The sequence below is a fragment of the Simochromis diagramma genome, unplaced genomic scaffold (assembly GCF_900408965.1).
Source record: "Simochromis diagramma unplaced genomic scaffold, fSimDia1.1 OVJJ01000463.1, whole genome shotgun sequence".
Taxonomy (NCBI): domain Eukaryota; kingdom Metazoa; phylum Chordata; class Actinopteri; order Cichliformes; family Cichlidae; genus Simochromis; species Simochromis diagramma.
This window is the reverse complement of record NW_024386941.1, coordinates 6,536-34,403: the sequence shown is the minus strand read 5'-3', so window position 1 is coordinate 34,403 and position 27,868 is coordinate 6,536. Positions and strand designations below refer to the sequence as shown.

The following is a 27,868-nucleotide window of genomic DNA, read 5'->3' as shown; positions in this document are numbered from 1 at the left end:
TGCCCGCCCCTCCCTGACCCTGATTCTGCTGAAGGTTTCTTCCTGTTAAAAGGGAGTTTTTCCTTCCCACTGTCACCGAGTGCTTGCTTGCACCGAGTGACTGTTTTTCTCTCTGTTACTGTAGGTTCTTTACCTGACAATATAAAATGCCTTGAGGTGACTGCTGTTGTGTTTTGGTGCTATATAAATAACTCTGAATTGAACTGAATTTGAACTGAATTTGACTTCATGCAGCTTTAATTCTTTTAAATACCAAAGAATTGCACTAAGAACTGAAACCACTAAGCCCTGACTTGTCTCTCTCCTTCTCATGACAGTGTGGAAGCTGGATTTTTGGTTTTAGAAGACTTTGACACGGCTGTCTTCTGACACACCAAAGTGCTTTAGAGAGCGGTGCTATTGTCATCTAAACTTTATCAGCCTGAATAACCAGAGCGTGCTAACAGTCTGTGGACCTAAATCTAATTCCTGCTTGCCCTTCATGACCTACTGATAGGCCTGAGGGAGGTACTGCATACCCCCCACTGAGTCAGGCACACTGGCTAAATTAAAACCCTTTAATTGGACAGCTGTGGACTAATATGGTCCAAAAGGCAATCGGTTTTGGGTTGCTTTCCAGGACAGACCCACTTGAGAGAGACTGGACATTTTAGTTACTGTGACAAAAAACAAACAAACAAACAAACAAAAAGCTTCCATTTACATAATTTAAATGAAAGATAATAATTTAAATGAAAAACTGTAGACCACATGATCAATGCGAAGTCTCCATCCTGCATAGTTTCTGTGTTTATTAAATTAGATATATGAAAATTTAAGCATTTGTAATGCATCCCACGCAAACATGCCTTTTGCATCACATTTGGTTTAACACATTTAGCTGCTGTGTATGCATAAAAAAAACAACAAAATTCATGTGACTCATGTGATTTAGGACAACCTCGATGGGTGTTTGCCGGAGCTCTGCAGGCCTCATTTCTCCTCAAGAATAGTGTTTACAAAAGTGGGTACCAGCATGACGCAGCCAGAACCACAGAAACTCTCAAGATGCATTTTGTGTAATGCAGAAAAAAACTAATCAAGTCGAGAGCATTTATAGAGCACCTTTTAAAGCAACAAATGCTGAGCGATGCCGACGGTCTAAACACATAAATGCATCTATAACACATAGTAAATGAACCACTGCCAGCTAATCAAGATCAAATTTAAAACAAAGTCAAACTTGCATTTTTAAAGTATTAAAAGTAGTGGCCTGTTCCTAAGCTTAAGGGTGGCAACTGAAAAACCAAAATCCTCCTTTATTTTAAATCTGGATGCAGGAACCAGGAGCATCTGGTCAGATCTAAGCAAACTGGTTGGGACACGAAAGTAAACAAGTCCCACCAAGCTATGCAGAAGAATAATATATTCCCTATATTTTTGACAGTGTCCTGCCATTTAGTAAACCAGAGGAGCGAGCTTCAGCTCAACTTTATGTACTCATTAAGCAACTTCCTTTATTCCCCCTGATGAGATAGTGTCACCAAAGAGCCCATTTTACTAAGACAACCCCCCCCCCCCCCCCCCTAATTTATTTATGGTTAATAAAGTATTCTGATTCTGATGATTCTGATGAAACCAGAATAAATACCAAATATACACTGAACTCTACTTTAAATATTTCAATTGTTTCTGCATGCCTGCAGACTGTACTATATGAAAAACACATCTCTTACAGTGACAGTATCACATGTCATGTCTTCAGCTTGATTCTTTGCCTCCAGAAAGACAAAAAGAAGTCAAATAATTCAGCTGATGCTGTTGTTGCTCATATTAGCTGGTTGTGCTGAAACATTAGTGTCAACATGACCTTTAGGCAATGCCCAGTTCAGGAAATATGCATTGTAATGTTCAAATTAAAGATAAGAGTATAAAAGCTTGTGAGTACCCAGGGAGGGAGCAGGAGTAGCAAACCTGCAGCACTTTATGCTCAACATTTAAAGATACTGCAGGTTTGATACATGCAAACAGTGTGATCAGTAAGAATTGAAGGAGGAGTGTTAAAAAGGAACCAGAGATTAATAATGTGCAGCTGAACAAAGTATCAAACAAAAAAACAAGGGCCAAAAGAGAGAGACCTTTTTACTGACACCGATCCCACAAAATAATGTGTTTACATTTGAAATACGATGTCCCGAAACAAGTCACACTTCAGCCAAATATCATCCATATGCTGAATTTTCCAGTGTTTAAATTTGAGGGGAAATTGTTCTGAGAGGCAGATGTTCAAACATGTTCTATTTTTTTGGTCTATTTTCTGTGTAATAAAAGTGGTTTCTGTCATGCATTTAATATTATTATTATTAAACAGCCTGATATGATACCAGTGCAAAAAGCAAATAGCATTAAAGACGCAGACTAACATCCCTGCTTATGTTTACATGATTTCTGAACAACTGCTGTTTGATGAATACTGCAATGCTGAATTTGCACGGGTATTTTGTCTGTGTGATTACTGCATCGATATAATTCAACATGTTGTAAACTTGTTAAATAGTTCTCTTAATATTTTAAGAAATAAATAAAGACATGCCACCTGGAACACCATGTGGGAACACATGGTGATCCCTTAAATCACACACACACACACACACACACACACACACACACACACACACACACACACACACACACACACACACACACACACACACACACACACACGCACACAGATTTAGGAGATTATGAATAAAGCCAGTATGCCTCTGTAAGCCTCACCAGTCTGCGTGATCTGAACACTTCTTGCCTCTTCTGTTTCACTCTCCGTCTCCTGTTGATCCACTGCTGGTCTCGTTTCAGACGTCCTGTGTGGTGGATGGAAGGATGAAGAAAAGGAAAAAAGACTGAAACTGTTGTTAATTCCACAGTGTGACACTTTTTTTTGTCCTTTCCACACCTTTTCTCGTATATATGCTTATTTCCAGTCTCTAACTTTCTCAGTTTCTTTCTCTCTTTCTTCTTCTGTTTGCTTCCAGTGTTAAACTCTCATACGTGACTAATTCTCTTCTTCCTACATCTGTTTTTGCACATTCTCTCACTCTTCCTCTGTGAAGTCATACAAAGGTATAAGAATGGCTCTCTTCTCCTCCCTTCCTCCCTCCCTTTCTTGCCGGTATTAAGAGTGACACGGCAAGCTGCTCATTCACTGCCACTGATCCCTGTTTCCCTGTGTGAGAGAGACAGAGTTAGTGGGGGGTGATGTGGTTCAACATAGAGGAGGTTGTAATTAGACACAACATACACACACACACACACACGTCGGGCAGAGAGAGAGAAAATGTTGCAACAGTTGCATCAATGCAGACAAAAGAAAATCGTTGCATGCACTACTTTCATAAATAGGCTGCAGTAAAAGTCTATTTCTGTCCTTACGGGCACAGTCTATACTGATGTGATCTCCTAAGGGCTGATTATTGGACCCCAACATTATGCCCTTTTAAAGGACCAAAAAGCAGTAAGAGTACACATTTTTACCACTCCTAGATTTTATTGTGCAGTATCAGGAGAAAGTCTATGTTCTCCTAACATAAACTGGGCTTTCTCCAGATGCACTTGTTTCCTCGTACAGTCCAGAGACATGCATGTTCGGTTAATTAGCGGTTTTCTTTGGGCTGTAGTTCCACATGTGATATTTGAGTGGCCAGCAAGACGAGAAAAGTTCTATCCATTTCCAATTTTCTGCAACAATAACAATACTTAACAGAATTAATGAGACTCATGTAACGAATTCTAAAATATCCACTTTCAGTACTACTCTCCAAAAGGCACAAAGCACAAGGGTCCAACTAAGTGCCTCACACACAGGATTCACTTTGAGCACCTTAACGATCCAGTGATAAGCTGTTAAAAGTACAATAAGAGAGAGCAGCAAAATGGTTTGATCAGTCAGAAGATCAGCCAAAAACATGTACTGAGTTTATATCAAGCTAATCTTTAAGTTTAAAAGTTTCAGGAGCAGTACAGATTACTTCTGAATAAAACGTGAGAAAGCAACTAAGATGCATCTCCCCATATTTTTAGGAAATGTCATCTTGTTAATCGGTATGATGATTAAGTTCATGATTAAATCTCTTCAAGCACATTTCATTTGATATTACTAGTGAAGAGAATCCTTCTTCAGGGAAAGGAAATATGTGATCTTCTCTCTTTGAGTTACAAGTTGAACAGCTGTGAGTGAGCACCTGAGAATAAGAGCACTATTAGTTACATTTAATTAAACACATACTGCTCTAGCTCAACATTTTATTTGCCAGTATGTACCATTGTTTTCCAGCTCTGTTATATATTAGAATATTAGAGCTTGTGAATATTTATGATTCATAACAATTTGAAAATGTAATCCAAAAATCTAATCTAATTATTATGTGTGATCTGAGTTTATTTTTGCATTGTTAGTGTGTTAGTGATGTTATTTTCTTTGTCTAAGTGCATTTAATTAGACTGCAGTATACTTATATGCAGTATTTAAAAAATAACTATACTACACTTCTTTAAACATGCAATTTAGATGATCAACTTTGTGACAAAAACTATACTTTCACTATTTTAAACAATTTGCTTGACTATTTATATGAAATTAATATTTTTTTGAAAAACTGACCTGGACAGGCTTTCCACATTGCTGTTTACGGTCCTCTAGTGGCCACAGTTAGAAACTGCAACATACTAAATAAAGATATGATAGCAAATTAAAGCATCGGAGAAGGTCTTTCACACTCATTGTGCATATAATAGGGAGAAAAACAATTTTTTAAATAATTTTTAATATTTTTTTTACTAGGACTGAGGGTCATGCCACTGATGTAGTCAAACTCAAATATACGCAACAGGCATATTCCTACATCCTGTAGGATGTTTTTGGAAATTGTGCAAGATTTAAATTTTTGAAGGACAAAGCAAGAGGTGGGTACTAAAAGATGTTTTGGTAAAAATTTGAGTTATTCTTCACACGAGCCGTCGCGAGCATGACGTCAGTACGTCGTCGCTGGGCGGGGCGGGGTCGTGTTGTTGTTGCTGTTGTGCTGAACGTGAAGCCTCTTTAAACACACGATTCGCGCTTATTTAAAACCTCAGATAATACCATCATCATCTTCATCTCCGTAACGGGCTCCCGAGTCTAACGGTTTTTTCCGCTCGCCTTTTTATCCTGAGTCAGGATGGGAAGCTGTTTAACTGTGGGGCCAAACGAAGCGTTGGTGGTCTCCGGTAGGTGTTTCCCGTCGTGTTGATGGAGCGAGCTAGCGGGGATGGGGAGAAAGTAGCTAATAGTATTAGCTGGCAAACTAAACCAGGTTTGGCATTCGGTTTTTAAAATAAGTGCAGAGCGAGCCAGTGCTTTTAGAGCACACAGTTACTGTGTAAAGTGAATAAATTAGCGGTCGTGTGGTTTCAGAGCTTAAAAGCTGCGACGCTGATCAGGCGGTGCGTTAGCAGTGATTTGGATCATGTGATTGAAAGGCTTCGGCGTCTCAACGCAGATATGTGAATAAGTCAGGTTTTTATGTTTTATTGATAACAAGTGTGATTTATTAATAAGCGGATTTGAAAATCAACAAAGTGCATTCACTCAAGTATTGTACTTGAGCAGAAATTTTCCCTACTTGAGTATTTCCATTTGGTGCTACTTATTTCACAGCTAATGGAGAACGGTATGTCTACATTTATGTCACAATAACGGGTTAATTTTAATATTTTACAAGCTCTAAACACATCGTTAAAGATGAAATCATTGGCTTCCAACCAATCTAATGAAGTAGCCGAGAAGTGTATATAATCATATGAGGCAGTGGGACCTGAACAGAACTTTTACTGCATTTTAAGGCTATTTTTATGTACTTCTTCTCAAGTAGATTTTTCCATGGAGGATTTTTACTTAAGTAAATGATGTGAATACATCTTCTACCACCGTTAATGAGCATGGTGTAGCTAAAAGTAACAGGTTTAGTCATCCTGAACCAATTCTAGCCTTTTTAATGACTATAATTAATTGGTAGAGATATCAGGAAAAAGACCCCCCCATGTACATCAGAGTATACCAGTGTAAAATAACTCAACGGTATAACCTGAAGGACATACAACCTTTCTAAATTCACACAATTAGATTAGATTAGATTAGAGTACTAAAAAGTCATATTGATAGAAATCTTCTCTAAGAGGAAAAGACACATTGAAGGGCATTAGATAAATATTCATTTTCTTAACTGCACATCTGGTTGGAGTCATGGCTGAGTGGAGCCGACATTGGGTGAGAGGTGAGGTAGGCAATTTACCAGGCCATCACAGGGCTTAACGCACAGAGACAGAAATCATTCACCCTTAGATCTACACCTACAGCCAGTTTGGTGTCGCAATTTACACCCAGTATGTCTTTTGACCATGTGAGAAAAATGTGGGACAATCAAGTTTCACAAGGAAAGGCCCGAATGCCTTCTTACTGTGAGACCACAGTGTCGCGTCATGTCTGTACATGATAACCTTAACTCTATAGTTAATAAATCATGCCACTTACATTAATTAATAAATATATGAAATAAACATTATATAAGAGGCTGGGTGGGGTGGACCCTGTCCCAGCAGCTCATAGGGCGAGAGGCGGGGTACACGCTGGATAGGTCGCAAATCTGTCGCAGGCAGATTGGAAGGCCACGGTTGCCAAAGTTGGTTCCTGGGAAATAGAAAATAAATAAATTATTCGGTAACTCTCTGAAATCTCAACTTTAATTATTCAAGAACCCGATGTATTTATTATGGCCTTTGTTTGAGAACAACAGCTGGATAATGTTTCCCCATAGTGCTTCTCCCCTTTGGCTTTTACACATGCTGTGTTTATTATCAAAACCGGTTTTTACTGGCAGGTTTTGAACAAGCCCTCTACTTAAAGTAATGTGAACAATAATGATTATAGTGGTAAAACACTTTTCTAAAGCAATGCTAAAAAGGCTTAACAGGGACCTAATAAGCTCAGCGCATATCTTTGGACTGCATCATTTAATGTTATAGTCAAAGAATTTCTGAAGAGTCCTGATGGCGCTGTCCTCTTTCCTCAGGTGGTTGCTGCGGCTCTGATATCAAAACCTACGTCGTAGGAGGATGGTCCTGGGCTTGGTGGCTCATCTCAGACGCCCAAAGGTGACAGTGTGCTAGAAGCAATGATGTAAATGTTATCTTGAAATATAATATGGACCAAGCTTTCTAATTAGACCACAGCGAAAAAGATTAACCACAAGAAAGTCAATTGCATTATCTGAAGGCCATCAAAAGGCAAAGTGAGGAATGGAAGCTGTTCTCCCACACTTTGTCTCATATTACACACAGTGTGTTTCCAGTCACATTGTATACAAACATTTCCTCTTACATGACTGGGGTAGTGTTACTGAGAACTAAATGTATTCTGCTCTCTTAATGTGCAGTGTGCTAAGTGCATGTCTCACACAAATGTTTTGTGAGTTGTCATAGATAAAATGTTTTATTGCAGGATTTATATTTTACACAGAACTGAATGGTCAGCAAACCCTTTGTGAAATGCTTAATCCCATCATTTTGACTGGAATGCATGCATTTTAACTTTAGCTTTGGCTAAAGTTGTTATACTCATAATTCAAGTCATAATTGAATAACTGAATCCTAATAGTTCACTTTTGTTAACAAACAAAAGTCATCTGTGAGTAGGGAATTGCCTTAAAGTGCAAAGAAGCTGGTTTTTGTTCTCTGGTAAGAGACATCGGTTTTTAGTCACAAGTAGATGCAGTGCTTCAGCTCTGTGTTGAGCAGTGTCTGAATAAACTATGAATGGAAGTTAACAAAACACAGCTGCATGTGGACAGTGTAAACAAACTCTTTGGCAAACAAGTGCTCAACACAACCATCGGACAGGTGTGTTGAAATGTGAAACTAAGCAGGGTGGATCCATCCCCAACGTACTGATTCTTCAATACAATTCAATTCAGTTTTATTTACAGCCACATGAAAAAGAAAGTACAGCCTTAATGCCTACATAGGAATTAACAGGGTAAGTAGCAGCCAGGTGCTGCAAATTCAGAGCACTTGATTAATTGATCATCAGCAAGTGTGAGCACATCTGTGAAAGCGGGAGTTTTGGCATTGTAGTGGTCAGGATCATTCAGGTGTGTGTATCGACAAATCATTAACACAGTGTTAATACAATCTCCCCAGGAGTGGGTATCCCACCTGATTCACCGCACCTTGCAATGCTCTGAAAGGCTGCAACACCCCCCTACACCCCCCCCCACTGTAAAGCTGCATCTAAACAAACTAAAAGACTTCTGGAGCATTATCCTCTGAACAGATGAGACCAAATAGAGATGTTTTGCCATAATGCACGGCACCACGCTTGAAGAAAACCAAACTGAATATCAATACAATGCTTTACCCCAGCTGTTAAGCATGGTGGTGGGGGTGTGGCAGTTTAGCCACCGTGCAGTCATTGAGTCAACCATTAACTCCTCTGTTTACCAAAGTGTATGTGAGTCAAATATGAGGCCATCTGTCTGACAGCTAAAGCTTTGAGTCGTGGTACAAGACAATGATTGATATGCACGTCAGCAAATCTACAACAGAGTGGCTGAAAAAGAAAACAAAGTGTTGCAGTGACCCAAAGTTCAGACCTCCACCCGACTCAAGTGCTGTGGTAAGGACTTATGTATTTAAACACATATCTGCAAATGTCAATGAAGTGGGGCAAACTTGTATAGACGAGTAGACTAAAATTCGTCCTCTATGATGAAAGAGACGGATAATCATACAGAAAGTGATTACTTCAAGTTATTGCTGCTAACGGTGGTTATACGAAATACTGACCTGGGGTGTACTTACTGCAATCAGAATCAGAATACTTTAATGATACCTAAAGAAATTATATGGTTACAGTTGCTCCAAGACAAAAACAGTAACACACTGAACTAAATTAAATAATACAATATATTCCAAAGTTTACAAAATATAAGAAATGGCTCTAATATATATACACAAAGCTCAATTATAAATATCCAGAATATCACAGAGGTGACATTTTGTTGTTATTTGTTATTTTCACTGTAGAGGATGTGCAACTATCAAGGGTGTAACTATTGCACTGTGTACTGTGCATTAGATGGATGAGTTGTACAGCCAGAGGCAGGAATGATTTCCTGTGTTGTTCAGTGGTGCATTATGGGTAATCTCAGTCTCTCATTGAGCGTGCTCCTGTGACTGGCCAGCATGTTATGGAGTGGGTGGGAGATATTGTCCAGCTTTGTCCTTATCTTGGACAACATCCGCCTCTCAGACACCGCCTTAAGGGAGTCCAGCTCCATCCCCACAACATTACTGGCCTTGCAGATCAGTTTATTGAATCTGTTGGCATCTGAACCTGATACCCCAGCATGCAATAGCAGGGAGGATGGCGCTGGCCACAACAGACTCAAAAAAAACCCTGAGCATTATTCAACAGATGTTAAAAACCTCAGCCGCCTCAGAAAATAGAGACGACTTTGGCCTTTCCTGTAGAGTGCAGTTTATTATCTATGTGTACTCCGAGGTATTTGTAGCCCTTACAATGTGCACATCGACCCCCAGGACTGAAACAGGGGTCACAGGTTTCCTGTTGAATGAACTGGAAAAGTCGAAAAACATGACGCTCACAGTGCTTGCCGGCTGGTCTAGTTTGGTGTAGACATGATTAAGCAGGGAGATGATGGCGTCCTCAGCTCTGAGGCGGGGCTGGTAAGCGAACTGAAGGGGATCCCGATGTGGTCTGACTGTAACAGGCTGCACACAGAAACTTGCACTGCACTGCAGAGAATCATGTAAAAAGTGTCTTTTCATAAGACTTTGACGAAAGGTCTCCTCAATGCCAGATAGAGACACTCAGCAGTCAGATGATCCCCTATAAATAAAGACTTGAAGATGGCGTAGAGGAAGAGCTCCGAACCGGAAGAGACTTTCACAACCATCTGCTGTGACTGGCTGGGTCAAAAAATGTTTGCTATAGTTTTGTTTTTGTTTTTTAAATAAATTTTCATGTACCACGATTATACCGTCCAGGACATTTTAAATCTCTTTTGCAAGAGTGTCTTACACAAATTGTTATATGCACAGTAGACACACACGTAACCATAAAGACTGAGGTATAGACTCAGGATTTTCCTTCTGCATTTTGGGATCTTTCAAGGAAAAGATGCAGGAATTTAGCAGTTTTCAGTAGTTTTGCTAATTTTGGTTTCTTTTACTCCACTAAGGGATTTTGTGTTTGTCAAATGTTCAGTAATAACAGGTAAATCTATGGATTTCTGTTAAATAACACAACACATACTGTCTTTTACTGAGTGAGGAATGATTGTGCTCAAGCCCAAACTTACTGCCCAGAGGCCCATTTGAAGGCAGGAATACTCTTAGTGTTAAATATTTAAAGGTTCCACCTGTTGCTCTATTGTTTCAGAGTCTTGAGGCGGGACTGGGCTGCATAATAACTGTGCCTGTGTTTGTTGCTGTAGGCTAAGCCTGGAGATAATGACTCTGCAGCCAAGATGTGAGGATGTGGAGACAGCAGAAGGAGTAGCTATCACTGTCACAGGGGTGGCTCAGGTAAGACCAGATCCCAGCGTCTTCTCTGTGAACGCTGACACAAACACTTACACTTACTCACTCAAGCCGAGCCTATTTGTCAAACATCATCTGTTATCAAAAGTGTCGTGTTCTGCTGCAGTGCTTTCTGATGTTTTCTGAAATGTGGCCCTATAATCTAATGGTGTAATTCCAAAGAAAAATCAATCAGTGCTTCCCAACAGACTGCCTCATAATCAGCAGTCTTATTTATTTATTTATTTAGTAAAATGACTTTAGCATACTTGATGAACCCCTTTAGCCACAAAAACGATTGTTTTGTTCAGGAATGCAAGGAAATAACTGTAATTTGGCATCTCCATTAAAAAATAAAGTGTGCTTTATTATTTTTGTCCAGCGTTTTTGGAAATAATTTAATTATAATTTAGCATGAAAAATATAATGATCGAAGAGCTTGCATATATTGGTTATTTAGCCATTAGAGAAAAAAATATTTTGGTAATTATCAATACTGTTAATTTAGGACTGCTGTGGCATGAACCTTGGACTGGGTGATGGTCTAGCAAATGTGTTAAGTACTGTACATAAAGGTGGGCACACTCAGAGCATCACAGTCTGTCTATAACAAAACTGCACTTCTGATCATTCACAGAAGAAAACATCAAAAAAGGCATTTTTGGATCAAATTTACAGTCGTATCATAGGTTCCTGGTCATAACAGCATATAAAAGCATGAAAAGGTGTTGTTGTATTTTTATCTACATTTTCTTAACAGGCTCATCTTCTAGCCAAACAACGTTGGTGTTAGCACATTCATTTTCAAATTTCTTGACTTAAATTAAATGAACTTTGCTTGATTGTTTAAAATTGCACTGATGGCACTCTGAGCCCATGTGCCATGATTGCTTCTCAGTGTAGAAAGCTTGCTGCGTAAACACACTGTAAGTGTGTCTCCTTCAGGTGAAAGTCATGACGGAGCAGGACCTGCTGGCAGTGGCTTGTGAGCAGTTTCTGGGTAAATCAGTAACGGAAATCAAAGGTGTGCTGCTGCAGACTCTGGAGGGACATCTGCGCTCCATTCTAGGTGTGAACAGTCAACACTAACCACAACAGTAACACTACACATATATAGATTTTATTTCAAACAATATCATAGTTATTTTATTTATTTATAGTTTTAGCGTTCTTGGTTTACAAGTCCAGAATAGCTCCTCGTGCATGTATAGCACAGAAGAAAAGAAGCAAAGTATTAAATTGATTATTGATTAGTTCCTGACTTTACTATACAAGTTAGCCTTAGTTTGCCTTTTATGTGTTATATATATATATATATTGTGTTAGCTTTTCTGTTTGAGGTCTGAATTAGAGAAGAAAAGTAATATATAAGTTCTGTATAAGTACTCGAGATGCACCAGCTTATTCAATGTGAAATATTATTTCCACAAGGAAAGACATTATTAAACTTTACAGTTTCCCTCAGTCTGCAGAAAGTTAAAGAATCTCCTGCTACTGGAAACCTTTACCACCTTTACCTGACATACCAAACGAAGCAGGTGGTGCAGATTTATTTACTTTACATTTTCCAGTTTATAACTTCTCTGGAGACTTGAACTCTTTTCTATTTTCCTCATAATGGATTTGATCCTTTGGCTGCACATACTGAGGCTGCTAGCTTGTGGCTGTTTCTGAGCTCTGGATAGCTTTAGCTTTAGCACTTTTCCTTCTTTCAAATGTTAAGCTGGGCGAGAGTGATTTTAAATATGTGATTGGAGTTGTTGTTTACCAGGGTTTCTGGGGTGGGCCTCCAGACTTTTTGTCTTGACTCACAATGAGTAGCTTCCACACTAATAACATTAAAATTACCGTGTGAATTTGATTGTGCTTTTGAGCATTTGCCTCTGTGCGCATGCTGAAACGAACGGACTTGGATTCAGACATATGTGAGGCTGACTGAGAACACTGGCAGTCGTCAGACTGTGGTCTACTGACCGGTCGATCTCTGATTAGTACCAGCAGCTCTGTGCTGACCATTTATGCTACTTGAGTTCAAGGGCTGATGCATTTCTCTGACAAAATTCTGATGCTGTGACGTGAAATAAAAAAATTAATTTGGATCAAAAATAAAGCTGCCCAGCATCGAGCTGCTGGTAGTTTGTTAAAAGTGAATTGCAGGCTAAATGATGTTGAACGATGTGTCTCTTTTGCAGGTACTCTGACAGTGGAGCAGATCTATCAGGACAGGGATCAGTTTGCTAAACTGGTGAGGGACGTAGCAGCTCCTGACGTCGGCAGGATGGGCATCGAGATTCTGAGCTTTACCATTAAGGTGAGTTAAAGGAAAATGAAACGAGTAATATAACAGAAGAAGTCAAATAAAAACAAGAATATTAAGTATTCATGTAAGTATATAACTACTTAAACCATGTAAGCGCCGTTGGTGCTCTCCATTTTGCCTCAGTGTGGATGTGCAAGAGAGATGATGCAGAGTATCAAAACTTTAGCTTTAAGCCACATTTCTTCAGTCAGAAGAAATGCGACACTGAGACGGCGACACGTGGGACAGACAGTCGTTCAAACATTAATCAGCAGCCTTCCCATCTTTCTTTTTAGACTGTAGTTTTGTAATATTACTGAAACTGAAAAAGGTCTTTCTCTGAGCTGTTGATGCTGCTGGTTATTAGAGTAGTCAATCCTAATGAGTTTAACTGGTTTTTATAATTGACTGGACTCACCCTGTGGAGTTCACTGTTGCTCATTAGAACTAATTGAAGTGTGTGGTGTGGACAGAGCGGCTGAGGTTAGTGCTCTGCTGAAACCCAAAGTCCATTTCTGTAACATCTTTTAGTCCATGTCAGGATTTCTGTAACACGTCAGATTCTGGACTTTAAAATATGATTGAATGTTACATGTAGAAACGAGGCTGTTTGAGTGCCACCCTGTCATCTGCTTTCTTTGCACCCACAAAGGCCCAGCATTTTTTAATCTGTATGTTCTGTTTTATTTTGGCTTCGTAACCTTGTTAATCACATGAAAGATGTTGATATACGCCACACCCAGTTTAATGTTACGTGTCCTGTGGTTCTGTGTTTTCAAAGGATGTGTATGATAAACTGGACTACCTGAGCTCCCTTGGAAAGACCCAGATTGCAGCTGTCCAGAGGGATGCAGACATCGGTGTGGCCGAGGCAGAGAGGGATGCTGGGATACGGGTAAGAAAATCTAGCAAGCTTGAAATTGATTCTTCCGTGCACAGAGACCAGCTGTTCACAGCTGTTTCTTTATTATCACCTTAGGAAGCCGAATGCAAGAAGGAGATGATGGATGTTAAATTCAAGGCTGACACCAAGATGGCTGACTCCAAACGAGAACTGGAGCTGCAGAAAGCTTCGTTCAACCAAGAAGTCAATGCTAGGGTCGGTACTGAATGTTTCGTTTGCACTTACAGGTTGTCTGTGTACAGTTCAAATAAAAATACTTGTTATTATACTGTATTATACACTGCTTTAACCAAACTTATGGCTGTTCCCAAAAAGTGCCAGTCTGTATTAAATCACATGGTGTGTAAACAACTTACCTGAAATCTGCAGTTAGAGTGATTAAAATCAGAAAAACAACACGTGCTCTTTTGATCTGAAGTAATGTATTAAATTAAAACTTCAAAATGTGCACGTGTCAACACAAACAGAAACTGTTGCCTCAGATGTAAATGCCTTAGACCACCTCTGTGTTGATGTTTTCAGAAAGCAGAGGCCCAGCTGGCATACGAGCTGCAGGCTGCCAAAGAGCAGCAAAAGATCCGGCTGGAGGAGATTGAGATCCAAGTGGTGCAGCGGAAGAAGGAGATTACAATTGAGGAGAAGGAGATTGACCGGACAGACAAGGAGCTCATTGCCACTGTAAAGAGGCCTGCTGAGGCCGAGGCCTATAAAATGCAGCAGCTGGCTGAGGGCGAGAAGTGAGTGAAAAGACATTCAGTCAGATTTAGGAATGCGTAGAAATGGCAAGATCCCCATGAATGTACCACAGCTCTTGTCAGACATGATTAGCAGCACATTACCTCCCTGATGTAAAATATATATTTATTTATTTTGTTGGTTTAATCCCTGCAGAATCCTACAAAACAAACACCTGGAAAGTTTGGACTAAGGAAGCATGACTGTGTTTTTAACGATATATTTCCATATATGTTTTTCCTTATTGAAGTGAAATGTATCGTGTAATTTCCAGGTGCTCTGTATGAAAAGGTCTGTGCATGTCTAATTGTACTGATTTGCAAAAAGCTGATATTCCTGTGCATCCACCCGTAGAAGCAGAGCAAAAGAGATTTGAAATTTATCGTGTGCTGCTGTGGGCTTTATTTGAGAAAGGAAAGCTGTAAAAACTATCCCAACATCCAAAACTTGTGCATGAAGACAGATTAACATATGACACGTCACTAAGAAGCAAATTGTCCCAAAAAAGTTGCATCCGACCCACTTTGATAACAGCAAATATTACTTTGTTTCCTTGCTTCAGGCTGAAGAAAGTGCTGATTGCCCAGGCTGAGGCCGAGAAGATCAAAAAGGTCGGTGAGGCGGAGGCTAGCTCGATTGAAGCGGTGGGAAAGGCCGAGGCTGAGAAGATGAGACTGAAGGCTGAGGCCTACGAGCAGTACGGAGATGCAGCTAAGACAGCTCTGGTCCTCGAGGCCCTGCCTAAGGTAACACACAGATATGTGCTCATACAGCTCAGGCAAAGGAAGAGAAGAACTTGGATGTCATTTTACAAGCATCACCCGGCCCGAGGTTGATGAATTAGAAGCATTTTTCTTTTTATGTCTACACGAATTTAAGCACAAGTTTTTCATCACTTCAGTTTCATCACGTTTTGGTTGCTTTTAACGCTTTGGCACAAATGTTATTACTAAGAATTCAACAATGCGTGATCGTAAAGAACCATAACCCCAGTCTATTAAAAAAATCCATCTGTACTGCTTCCAGCACTGCTGTCAACCTCAGCCATCTGCAGAAAGCAAACATCGACTTCTGTTGGATTTCCCCTCCTGCGCCAAACTCACTTAACTTTCATTTGGAGGATCATTTTGTGCTAGCATGCTAGCTGATATTTCTGTTTGCTTTTGTAAATTCACAGAGTTATGCATTTTGAATCGATCCCCCAGAGTGAGACTGTCGGTGCTCAGATCTGCTGTAAGGTCTTGAAGCGTCTGAGGGGAAGACATTCAGGAGAAACAACCTGAACTGTGGCAGGTGCCATGCAGTGCTTTGGCCACACAAACACACTTTAAGCTCACCTCCCATCAGATTTCTCTCCCTTTGACTTTGAGTACTCATTTCCCCCAAAATGAAACGCAAGCCATTTTTGGCACACTTGGAGAGATTTGTCAGAGGCAGAAGTGCAGATTCCCAAAATCTTATCTCACCTTCTCTGGCAACAAGCCCGCTGTCCCATGACAGTTAGCAAAAAGTCCAGAAATGGTGGACCAAATTCAAAACAATCGGCCTTCCCGCTGATTTAAGTTTAATGGACCTGGAAAAGTGTTGATATTTGATTAGGTATGGGTTATTTAATGTATAATGAAGCTTTGGCCATGTCGAAACCTTCAACAGAACAAAAAGTTGGTATTTTTCTTTAGGCTAGTCTAACATGTCACATAAAACACCAGAGCTGGATTATTTCCATCTTACTGTAAATGCTTAACAATGTCTTTGCAGATTGCTTCCAAAGTGGCGGCGCCCTTAGCCAGGACGAATGAAATTGTCATTCTGAGTGGCGAGGGCAGCCGCGTGACAGGCGAGTTGAACCGCCTTTTGGCCGAACTTCCTGTGTCGGTCAACGCTCTCACTGGAGTGGATTTGTCGAAGGTAACATCTTTATATCATTTTATATATGGTGTGTTCCTGTTAACCTTTGTGATTCAGCGTGTTGGATTGAAGTTTTTGTTTCCAGTGTGAACCTAAAGGACGCTGAAACCAGCGAGGTTGTACTTCAGTTAAGCCTTACAAATAATCTGTTCGATTTATTGCAGATCCCTCTGCTGCAGAAGGTGACCGGCTCAGCTTAAGCCTGAAAACCGAAGACTCCACATGACTCCAGTCTCTGTTGTATGCACTCTCATAGACTGCCTTTAATACACTTGAAGATTTTTGTTGTTTTATACGTATACTCTGTATACCAAGTGAATTTTGGAAACCTCTGGTGCCTTACTTTATACAGGACCAGAAAATCTGCATGCACTGCTGCTCATTCAAAGATTTTGATTTTAGTTTAAAACTTGAATATTTTGTGATGGATTTTTATTTGTTGTGTTTGAATTGTATTTATTGGCCGGCTTGTATAAAACACAATTGAACAAGAGAGCTGATATTAGACTGAAAGATGAGGCAGATTATATTTGTTATTTATTATATCATAACACCTACTCTTTGGTAATTATACACTGAGGCCAGTTTGTACATTCTTTACGTTTCAGCCCTTTTGTTAATTTATATACCTCTGTTATGCGACACATCTGTATTCCACAGATAATTTCAATCTTTTGTTTCTCCAGTGTGTTTCATGTTGTCATTTTTACCAGTGAAACACTGTTTATGTCTCAGAAGTTGAGACAAAGGTGCTCTCAGTCTCAAAAGAAGCCCTGTTGATTTTTTTCAAATCTCCACCTTCAGTCCTTCGCAGACTTTTTGTCTGCTCCCCTCTGAATGAAGTTTTTCTCTCCGCGTCTGTTGATATCAAGCATGACACATTTTAACATCATTTATATGCTGACAGGGAAACGGGTAGCAAATCCTTGTGTTAATGTGGTTAGTGTGTAATGTGTATGACTTTTTTGATTTTTAATATATATATATATACATACATATAAATATATATACAGTGGGTTTTTATGTAAAATGTAGCTGCTGGCTTGGCCTTGATTAAAAGTAGAAAAATGTGGCTGGTGAGGGGAATTGGGGGGGAATTACAGAGAAATTGTGAAAGTAACCGGTTTAGAGAACCCAACATGTTTATATTGCATAAAATGTGAGGCAATCGAATAGATTTAGAACATGAAAGGCCAAACAGTGATGCCAAATAGAACAGACTGACTTGATTTTTAGTGTATCAGAAGGAGGGATTGTGCATCTGAGGACCAATGTTTAATTTGACACTACAGTTACCTATAGATGCTAAGCCATGTTTAACAGAGTGTGTCAACAAACCAAACTTTCACATTTCAGAGAGACACTCTTCTCTGTTCAGCGTTTCTACATATCTGCAATTTCTGAACTGTGGCATCAGATATGAAGTGATATTCTAGCGGGGTACACTGGATAATCAAACTTATCATAAACAATGTTATATCTGTTAAAATTTGTAATTGTCACAGAGCTTTCTAGTTTGGAAGTGTAATCCACTGCCGCTGCTCACAGAATCCGTCCATTTAGCAAAACGTGCAAATAGTTTCCGCATTTCTATCCACTCTCGTGTTTCCAGACGACCTGACTGCAACCTGGCAGGGATGTTTAGTTTGTGTAGTTATTAGGGAAGAAGCGGTCAGTCTGGGAGAATTTATAGAAGACTGTTATTCTTGTTGTTGATGCTTTTTTGTGTGTGTGAGTCTCTCATCTTCACTTTCTTCATGCCCTGTTTGTCTCAAATGTTCATATGTTCGTGTATGCTCCTGCTGCATGTCATCCATCTGTATACAATAGAATCTGCTCACTCTCAAACTGTCATTCTAATAAATCAAACTGCCATGATTTATTTCTTTATTTTCTCTCCTTTAAATTAAAGCAGAAGTGTTAAAAGGCAGGAATGTACAAGTTGAGCATACAATATAAATACTCTTTTGTTACAGCAGTGAACATAATAATTTTAGTAGTAGTTAATAGTAAATATAAAGGAAAATATTTAAAAGTCAACTAAACAAACAATTGTAAAAAACAAACAACAACAACAACCAAAAAACAGATGTTTCCCTGGCAAGATGGTGCAGTGGTTAGCACCATCACCTCACAACAAGAAGGTCCATGGATCAAATAGCCTTCTCTCTTCCTGTAGTCCAACGATGAGGTTAGGCTAATTTCTGATTCTAAACTGGCCACCAATTTAGAATCATGAAGTAACTTAAAATAACCTTATCTTTTGATTAGTTTTAGTGTGAATTTAATTTTTTTTCTTCAAAATATTAGTGGTGCCAGATACTATTATTTTAATAATGTGCTTATCTAAACCTCTTAAAATACAAATTCTTGTCACACAGTCATCCCAGTCAGGTTAACCGTCTGCATTAATGTCTCTTCGGTCTGCTTGTGCTGGAAAATTTGACAAACCACAAAACCATTTTTTATCTGTTTTTTGTTTATTTATTTATTTTTTTCGTTTGATTGAATTTTTAGTTCCGTTGGCCAAAATGTTTTTTTTACACTAAGTGTTACTTTTTAGTTTAATTCACTATAAAAAAAAAAAAAAACCTTGCTTTTTGTTGAAGTTTTTTTCATGCCACCACTTCAGAAAATCCAAATCATGCCAGGTGATAAGTGACCAACTGTTAACATTTGTCCCAAACTGCTGCTGCGTCCGCCTAAATATAAGGCTGACAGGAACACCCAAGCAGAATAACCAGATCTCTTAAAGTTTATATAATCTGTGATAAATTTATGATAAAATGACGCTCTTGGGCTTTAATAGCGTCTCATCTGTGGTGGATTAATGGACAGGCGTTCACCGTCGATGCCTTAAATGCAGAAAAGGGGTCCTGTCTGTTTGCGCATGTCCGACAGATGATGCTGCTTTAGCAGACAGCAGCACGAAGAGCTGACACGCTGGTTACAATCCTTATCAACGTTATGTCGCCACAAAATGAAGTTTCCTTACTCAAAGATTCCTGAGGAGTAAGTATCGCTCTCTTTAACACAGGTCACGTCGGCGCTTTCCGTCAACGAGAAGCTAAAGTTTGCTAACCAGCTGGCCTGTTCACAATAAGCACAAAGAGGCTCCTTATTTACTGTGGTGCTTGACTTGAGGTAACCTTTTGAACGATTTAACATCAGTTTTCTGAAGGTGTCCGGTTCTGCTTGGGGTTCACATGGTGTTTGGCCACTTGAATCGTCCGGGGTGGTTTATTGAAGGCTACAGGCGTTAGCTAGCTGTTTGAAACTGCAGCAGGTTGAGACTGGATTGTTAGACAGATGGCTAACGTTACCTAGCTGCAGACTGGCTGTCAGAAAGTTCACCTCTCCCGCTGTAAGACCACTCCAAGAAAGCGGTTCAGCCTTAGGAAGACAGCTTTAGCTGGTGTGAGTATGTTTGAAAGGTTGGGTACAGAGGATAAAATAAGTGTGTGTGTATATATACAGCTAGGACTGAAGCGTCGATGTGTAGCCCAATGCATTTTAATTAAGATTAAGTAGAAAAGCCTGGTGTCTGGCATCTGACACAAACACCATTTCTCAGCAGGAGACTTCATCTGAAACCTCGGGGAAATTGTGCCAAAATAAACGCACCTTTGTGGTAAGGAAGGATGAGTGCTGATAATGTTTTATTGATTCCTGATTGTTTAAAAATTAGGGTTACACTGGCTTAGTAACTAACTGCTTTATATTTTGGGTCTGAACACTGTAGACAGACTTGTTTGTGTGTATAATCATAAATATGTCACTGAATAAAGTCAGTGAGCACACTAAAAGGCCTACAGTTTCTATGGATTGTATAGTTTAACTGGTTTGTCTTTCCTATCCTGAATAACAAGTCAATCTTAACTTCCACTGTTCAGACAGTTAACTCGTGATGAATCATAAACTGCAAATGGAGGATGATTCGGCATTTGTGCTTCTTAACAGATCCCTTCCTCTTCCCTCTCAGTGGAGGAGCTGAGAAAGGAATTCTGCTGCAGTTCTCAAAATCTTTATATTCTCAATTAATCTTAATTCCATTAAGATTCCATTAATCTATTTTCTTAATTGTTGTCTTATTTCAAATCTTAAAAAAACTCCTTGAAAATATATTTATTTGAGTTAACATGAAGTCAGAGGTTTCAGTGACACTTTAAACCACAGCATATATAACTATGCAATATTACAGAAAAGTCTGAAGACTGCCTTCCAATTCCTTTTTATGGAGTGAGGAAAATGGAACTAGGTGCAGCAATTTACTTAATATCCAGAAATAAAAACAAATGCAATATGTAAGGCAAAATCAGTTTGTATTATTATAACAAGCTTTAAAGTAAATATTTGGTTATGACCACCAGCCTGACTTCTTAGGTAGCTGTCTTGTAACTTGCCAGTCTTCAAGAATGGTTCTCCAGGCTTCTTGAAGAACCTTCAAAGCCCTTCTTTGGATGTTTGCTGTCTGCTGTTTGGTTTTGAGATGATTCCACGCTGCTTCAGTGTTGATGTCCAGACTCTGACGAGGCCAGTCCATGATTGATGGTGTTCCACTGTCTGTGGTTTTGTTTTTTAAATCAGGGTATGCGTTTACTACACAAAGCTGTGGACAATCAGATGCTTGTACCACATGGTGGATCAAAATCTGATGGTACATTTCTATATTCATGAATCTATCAATTTTGAAAAGATCTCCACCAGCGTGACTGAATGCAGCTCCAAACCATGACAGAACCTCGATTATGATTTGTTGCCGCTGATTTTCAGTGTGGTTCATATGTAATTTGGCATCCCTCAGCCTTTTCTCCCCCTCCAAACATAAAAAAAACATTCTTATGAAAATGGTAAGGTACAAGAACTGAACAGAAAATGAGTGAAAAAGCCACCAATGTCCAAAAAGAACCTTGAAAGACATTAAGAGAACTTGGAAAACTATTGCTCTGTGCCACACAAAAAAAACAAAGCCTAGATCTGTTGAAGCAAATTGTAAAGAAATGAGAGGTACTTCAAGGCTTTTGCACAGTTCTGAATATGAGGCGTGTCTGTGTGGACACACAGCTTCCAGTTCTGAAAAGTGAAGCTAGCGTATTGCTGATATAATTGACAGTCAAGAAGGGGATATAACAGTGAGATGTTAAAGAATGGCTTGTATGAAATATGTTTGTATTACTGGAGAAGATGAAAGTAAGTAATTCTAAAAGGAAGAAAAAATGGCATTGTGTTTTTCCTTATTGAAAACAATTCTTTATGTCACTGGTTCTGTACCTCTGCATTATGATGAAATATTTAAAATAAAAGTTTTAGATTGTGTTGTAAGCATGGCTCTTTGCTTTTCCCCAATTTTTTTTTTTTTTTTTTTTTTTTTTTAATTTTCTGATTTGCTGCTAAAACATTTTGGCACATTCTTAGCTTGACACAGAAAGCTGGCTGGCTTACAGTCTGCCATCACTCTACAACTATGTGCTGCTTTGTTCATCTCCATCTCAGCTCCTTGCTGCCTGCAGTGTGTACACAGTGAGCTTATACAGAGCCATGGTTTCTCTTTATTACAAGCTGCCATTTGCAAAAGGTCAAACTGAACTGTGAAAATCAGTGATGCCAAAGTATTTTCACACCAATGTAAGTATGTGTGTGTCAACGGCTGACTTTGACCTGCTCTGTTTGTCCCCCAGTATGGTGAGGAAAAGGTGTCCCGTGCTGCATTAGTTGAAGAGTGACATGCTGGCCCGCCTGCCAGCATCAGTTAAGCCTACCATCAGACTACTTTCCCGCACGCAGATGAACACTGGACCTCCAAAATGTAAGTGCTGTCTTTTCTCATGTTGTGGTGTTTCTTTTGACTAGTCAAGCTGTTTTGTAAACACGACATCCACAATTTCCAAAGATTTAAATGACACTAAAGTTTAGTTGTATAAAATATCTAATCACTGAGCATCTGAAACTCGTAGTGGGATGACCCAGTTGGCGTTATTTTCTAAGAATGTCTTTTTTTCTGATTTTGCACATCTTGCAGGGGAAACTACACAGAAAATGAGATCTGCCAGCTATCCAACCCCAGCAGAGTTGGATGCCTATGCTAAGAAAGTTGCCAACAACCCTTTGACCATCCAGATCTTCCCGAGCAGCGTCAAAGTACCTCAAAAGAAGCACATTCGTCGCACAGTCAACGGGCTTGACACATCCTTGTCCAACCAACGCCAGAGTCCCTACTCCTCTCAGGTCGGCACCAGTGGGGGCCTGCTGGCTGTCCTCCGTGCACCTGTCAAAAACTCAGACACTAGCCACGCCCGACAACTACATAATTCAGTCATGAACCCTCACAGTGGGCCCTACACCACTGAAAGCACTTTAAACCATCCTCAGCCTGCTCCTCACCTACAGGGTCCGTCTCAGTCTGCACTCCAGAAGCAAAACTTGGTTCACCCTCAAGCACTACAGCAACAGCACCGTTTGACTCATCCAATGGCTTTACAGCAGCCTCACCCACAAGCTTTACAGCAAAGGAATATGGCTCGTTCACAAGCTCTCCAGCAGCAACAGAGCTTGTCCCAGATTCAGGCGCCACAGCAGCAGAGATTGGCTCATCCACAGGGTATGCAGAGACAGCAGAGCCTCCCTCACACCCAGACTGTGCAGCAGCAGCCACAGCAGGGCCAGTCATGTTCGTCAGTTGTACCACAGCAGCATCTTTCTCATCTGCAGTCACTAAAGCATCAGGTGGCTCCTCCACAAGCTTTACATTCACAGCAAGGAGTGACTCAGGATCTGCGCCACATATCTGATGGATCTCAGCTTCCGAGCATGCAGCACACCCAGGGGCTAGTTGGGTCGCAGGCCCTTCCCCAGGCTGTTGCTGCAGGCCCTCCTACCATGCCTAATTGCCCCCAGCAAGCCCGACTGGGACCTTATGGGCCGCAGAAGCTCCCTGACCCAGATGCCCCACCAAATATAACTGTATCTACCTCCACCATCCCACTGTCCATGGCAGCCAGCCTGCATCAGAACAGACCTGGTGACCTGAGCATCATTGTGCACCAAATCAACCAACTGTGTCAGGCTCGGGCCGGTATGGGCACCACCTCAGTCTGTGAGGGACAGATTGCAAACCCCAGCCCCATTAGCCGCAACCTGCTCATCAATGCCAGCTCAAGGGTGTCCTCTCACCACCCAGCTCTGAGCAATGTACCCAGCAGCCTCATGGTGGGACCACCAGACAAAGCTGCAGCCCAAGCTCCCAGCGTTTCTCTCAATTCACAGCAGAGTATAGCTGCTGCTAATAGTGTACCTGCTTTTCACACCAACCCTGAGAAGGTGGCGCAGCAGCAGCTTCAGCACCATTTACATCAGCAGAAACAGCAGCAGCAGCAACATTTTCAGCAGCTTCAGCAGCTGCAGCAGCAGCGCTCCTGGGCTCAGCATCAGTTAGCCCACATGCAGCAGCCTCCTGAGGGGGCCAATCCTTGCAAGAATCCAAGGATGGAACCTCCAGCTGAGTGTGCTTTCCCCTCCAGAAACCTCTCCTACAGCCACAAGCTACCAAACAGTGCACAGAGCTTTCCCCTAAATCATCCTGCAGAAAAACCGCAACCCTCATCCCCTGTTAAATGCCCAGCAAGTTCTATGCCTTACATTAATGGCCACTACATGAAGCCACCGTGGAGCAGCGTTCAAGCAACAGCAGGAAACAATGGCCCTCAAGACCTCTCAATGGCTTTCCAGGGAGGGCAGGCTGCTTCCAGAGACAGAATCCCAGGGGCAAAGTATAGGCCAGGGAAGGAGGGTCCTAATGACCAGTCAGATCTGATGCAGAATGTGGATTTCTTAGGTGGGGATTTTCAGATGCCCAGCTTTCAGGAGCAGAATGTGGATGCAATGGGGAATATACACAGGTCCACCAGGAGCCAAGTTCAGGAACCTGGCAGCAGCGGAGCAGTCCATGCTCATCGCCCAGGCTACTGTTAAATGTGCGTTGATGCCCATGTGGCGTGTACTGAATTTTTTTTGTTTGTTCTGGTCTACAGCTGCTTTCAGCTTCTGTATTTTACTCTTTAAAACCTTCAAAGTGAGCAGTTAAATTGCATTGCTTCAGAGCTTGATTTGGAGACCACCAGGTGTGATGTTTCAAAGTATTCCTCAGGTCTTAAGCCATGTCGTACTTGTTGCAGATGAAGGGTTTTTGAGATCGTTGTCGACTGTTTTATCTCTGGCACAGATGTGCTGCTGTTTGTTCATATATCTATGGTGTTCAGAAATGTTAATTTGCAGCTGAGACTATGCTTGCCTTATGATTGTCACAGTGCTTTTCATAGGTTGACATGGAACAACTCAACTTTTATTAGCATGTGTGGCCTTAGAACTGCCCAGAGGCAAGATAGAATAGGATGTGTGTAATGTTTTTATTTGCAATTATTTATCTTCCTAACAGCTTTGATCCATTTGAATGGGGGTTACTTGTATATGCAATTATTAGGACTGTTGACAGTGCTCGATCCCATAGCTGCAGTGTACATTTGTAAAGGGGTCTGGGTGTGAGCCAGAGCTCCCCTATCAGGAATACTAACATGGCTTCTGAACGATATTGTTGGTGGTCCAGGTGATTTTTGACATTGCTCTTGGTGGGATGTTTTTGTTTGTTTGTTTGTTTGTTTGTTTTTTTGTTTGTTTTTGTTTTTTAAGGGAGAAAAAAAAAAAAAACCCTGCCAGAACTAGCAAAATCGGTAACCTTCTCCATTTCTGAGATTCTTGTTGTGTGGGAGTTCTTTTTAAATGTTTCTTTTTTGTTGTTGTTGTTTTTGCATTTCTGTACATTGTCTTACTTGAATCGTAGAATTTGCTTTTAAATGTCATGCTTAACATTTGGAACAGGGGCAGAAAGTCTCATTAGCTCCCCACATGTTAATCTTTAGGCAATGTGAAACAGAATGGGTCCCATTACTTTAAACTGAGCGTGTCTGTATGTGAAAGGTAAACTGATCATGTGCATGCATGCAAGTACGTCAGCTCATGCTACCGGGGAAAATGTAATTTCCCTTGAGCACAGGTTGTCACCATTTTACTACTGTAATGCAAGTGAATTGATGTGGCGTGGATGTTTCCTTTTCTGTGGGGCTTGTGGTCAGTTGTTCATCTACTTGTCACCGGCCTTACCACGTGTCGTATTTCTGTGACCTACAGAGAAAGAACTAAGAACATGTAATGCAGGTCATGTTTTACTAGATGTACCATAGTTGATGTTGTCTGGGCTTGTGTTGCTGTATTAACCTCAAGCCTTCTGGAAAAAGCCTTAAATGACACACTAGTTATAGTCTACTTTAACAGTTTCTTTGCCAGGATCACAACTTGTGTATGGCTGTGAGGAGGGTTGTTTGTTTTTTCCTTTTTTGTTGTTGTTGTTGTTTTTTGCCCCTGAACTTTGGTTTCCCTGTTTAAAGCTAATGTTGGATTATTTGGGAGGTGTTAACATGTACAGGCAGTAGGAATGGATGATATTGCCTTAAGGTAATAATGCTACTCATCCCAGATTATAAAGCCCTCATCCTTCTGTCTGAAATGTTGCCTATCTAAGGATTTAGGATAGTGGAGAAAAAAATGACTTGATAGCAGATTTAATAGGTATTTAGACCAGGGATGTAGCAGTTATTTTAAGGTATTTGAACTGTTTTTAGTTGTTACATGTAATATCCTCATAGTTTAATTTATTTTTTGGACCACTGCATCCTGAAGCCATAGGTATTTTCACATTAGGTGCCATAGGTGACATACTGATGCAGGCAATAGGTTTGCATCATTGCTTTAATGTCTTTCACAACAGCAGTTCTTTTTTTCCTAACTGGATTGTTCTCAGAACATCGTACAGATTAAAAGGGAGAAAGAATTGCAAGATAAATCTTCAAAGAGACAATTCTCTTACAAGCTGTAGCTTTTCTGGAGTTCAGTCTTTGTACTTAATGGCAGTTTTTTTTTTTAATTTACTTTTTAGTTTAGGTTTTTAGTTTTTTTTTCTGGCTCTCATTTTTGATGTGCCTGCCCCCTGAAGCTGCTATTAAATTAAATCTTGACACACACGTATGATCTGTGTGTGTGTGTGTGTGTGTGTGTGTGTGTGTCTGTGGTGATGATGATATGGGCTGTATCAGTGAAATAAGTTCCTATTTATTTGATGGGTGAAAGTTGTCACCAGTCAAATGCAGGTATGTTTGGCTGTTTGTATGTCTTACGAGCCAAATTTTAAAGAAGATTCTGTATTAATGAATTAAAACTGACCAGTATTCAAGGTGGCAGAGTGAAGTCTGACCCACTGTGGCCTAAAGACCTTCCAAGCCTGTTTGAGTTTCTTTAACATTAAGTTGACTGGGTGAAAACACTAAAGGATTAGACAGACCCGCCCTGTTAATGTTGAACTGCCTCGTTACAGCCCACCACAGTCAGGTTCTGCAGTTTCATATGAAGTGCCTCCACTGGGTGTAGTATGGAGAAGTGTGTGTGTGTGTGTGTGTGTGTGTGAGAGAGAGAGAGAGGGAGTGAGACTGAATGCTTGCGTGTATGTTAAGCTTGGGTACTTGCACACAGGTGTGCATGCTGACAGAGGTGCACAAAGTTGATCTCTGATGGGGGGGACCAAGCTGCTTAGTATAACTACTGATACTGTGTCATGGACTGAAGTCCTGGAGTGTGCCACGATTCCCAAACACTGTCAGGATGTGTGAACTGTTTGCTGCTGACTCACTGACCAAAGTGACCAGAAGTCCCTCTCTAACCACTCTGGCTGAAAGCCTGTAAAAGCTTGTTAATGAGCAGCAACCTGGTGACCTAACAAAAAGCTGCTGGGGTTCAATAAAGTCGTGTGAAGTAAAAGTAACGATGTGAAATGCGCATTTATTTAAAAATAAAAAAAGGAAAAAGACAAAGGAGAGGAAAAAAAAAACCCTAAATGACTTAAAAAAAAAAAAAAAAAAAAAAAAAAAAAATCTAGAGTGAGTCGTTCCTTTCTGCAGAGTGCACCTCAAATGTTCTGGCTTTACCCAGAAATCTGGAAATGCATTAAAATACAGAAATATTGTACAAGAACCGCGTCAAGAATCACATCTACTTACAGATGTTGTAGCTCAGCTTTTAAGTTGATTCAGATGGCAATATTTACTGGGGCACAGACATAACAACTCTCTCTAGATTTTGACTGATTTATATAATTGTCTTTGATAACCAAAGACATGTTGTGAACAGTGGTGGAGGGGGGCTTACTTTCTCTACTTTGAAAATGTGATATTCCACTTTTGCCTAACCTTCAGGAAAAAATGTCTTGCACAAACATTCCCCTAACCAAAATAAAGTTTTCAAACACAAAGCTATTGACTGACTTTTTTTGTTTTTTGTGAGCAACATGTTTCAAGGGTTTAAAGCTA

At 40.3% G+C, this 27,868-nt stretch overlaps 3 protein-coding genes across 6 annotated transcripts in view; 2 read left to right on the top strand and 1 right to left on the bottom strand.

Annotated features, from left to right (window-relative positions):
• myo7aa (myosin VIIAa) overlaps nucleotides 1–3,095 on the bottom strand; it is a 57,418-nt gene extending 54,323 nt beyond the window's left edge. Inside the window, exon 1 of the mRNA XM_040037557.1 lies at nucleotides 2,758–3,095. The gene's annotated coding sequence lies outside the window, so the exon portion shown is untranslated. The remainder of the gene's footprint in view (nucleotides 1–2,757) is intronic.
• A 1,918-nt stretch (nucleotides 3,096–5,013) lies between these two features.
• Nucleotides 5,014–18,338, top strand: LOC120737097 (flotillin-2). Of its 2 annotated transcripts, none has more exons than XM_040037580.1 (11): nucleotides 5,014–5,244; nucleotides 7,086–7,167; nucleotides 10,530–10,620; nucleotides 11,560–11,683; nucleotides 12,807–12,925; nucleotides 13,695–13,808; nucleotides 13,893–14,012; nucleotides 14,340–14,554; nucleotides 15,115–15,298; nucleotides 16,311–16,460; nucleotides 16,625–18,338. In XM_040037580.1, exons 1-11 carry the CDS (start codon nucleotides 5,196–5,198, stop codon nucleotides 16,658–16,660), a joined length of 1,284 nt encoding a protein of 427 aa, XP_039893514.1. In that variant the 5' UTR covers nucleotides 5,014–5,195; the 3' UTR covers nucleotides 16,661–18,338. The 2 variants fall into 2 exon arrangements, with proteins under 2 accessions (XP_039893514.1, XP_039893516.1); XM_040037582.1 differs by lacking the exon at nucleotides 5,014–5,244 and adding an exon at nucleotides 5,563–5,687.
• Nucleotides 18,339–19,045: 707 nt separating this feature from the next.
• LOC120737096 (protein FAM222B-like) lies at nucleotides 19,046–27,630 on the top strand. 3 transcript variants are annotated; one of them, XM_040037579.1, is made up of 4 exons: nucleotides 19,046–19,472; nucleotides 20,038–20,091; nucleotides 22,139–22,266; nucleotides 22,480–27,630. In XM_040037579.1, exons 3-4 carry the CDS (start codon nucleotides 22,185–22,187, stop codon nucleotides 24,426–24,428), a joined length of 2,031 nt encoding a protein of 676 aa, XP_039893513.1. In that variant the 5' UTR covers nucleotides 19,046–19,472; nucleotides 20,038–20,091; nucleotides 22,139–22,184; the 3' UTR covers nucleotides 24,429–27,630. The 3 variants fall into 3 exon arrangements, with proteins under 3 accessions (XP_039893513.1, XP_039893512.1, XP_039893511.1); XM_040037578.1 differs by having other exon boundaries at nucleotides 20,035–20,091; XM_040037577.1 differs by lacking the exon at nucleotides 20,038–20,091 and having other exon boundaries at nucleotides 19,047–19,472.
• Nucleotides 27,631–27,868: the final 238 nt, after the last annotated feature.

Bases quoted from the DNA above. Each gene is read 5' to 3' on its own strand.
- LOC120737097 (XM_040037580.1), top strand. From the start codon at position 5,196: ATGGGAAGCTGTTTAACTGTGGGGCCAAACGAAGCGTTGGTGGTCTCC. The intron at 14,555-15,114 runs GTGAGTGAAAAG...TCCTTGCTTCAG, and splicing joins CAGCTGGCTGAGGGCGAGAA to GCTGAAGAAAGTGCTGATTG. The intron at 15,299-16,310 runs GTAACACACAGA...ATGTCTTTGCAG, and splicing joins TCCTCGAGGCCCTGCCTAAG to ATTGCTTCCAAAGTGGCGGC.
- LOC120737096 (XM_040037579.1), top strand. From the start codon at position 22,185: ATGCTGGCCCGCCTGCCAGCATCAGTTAAGCCTACCATCAGACTACTT. The intron at 22,267-22,479 runs GTAAGTGCTGTC...CACATCTTGCAG, and splicing joins GAACACTGGACCTCCAAAAT to GGGAAACTACACAGAAAATG.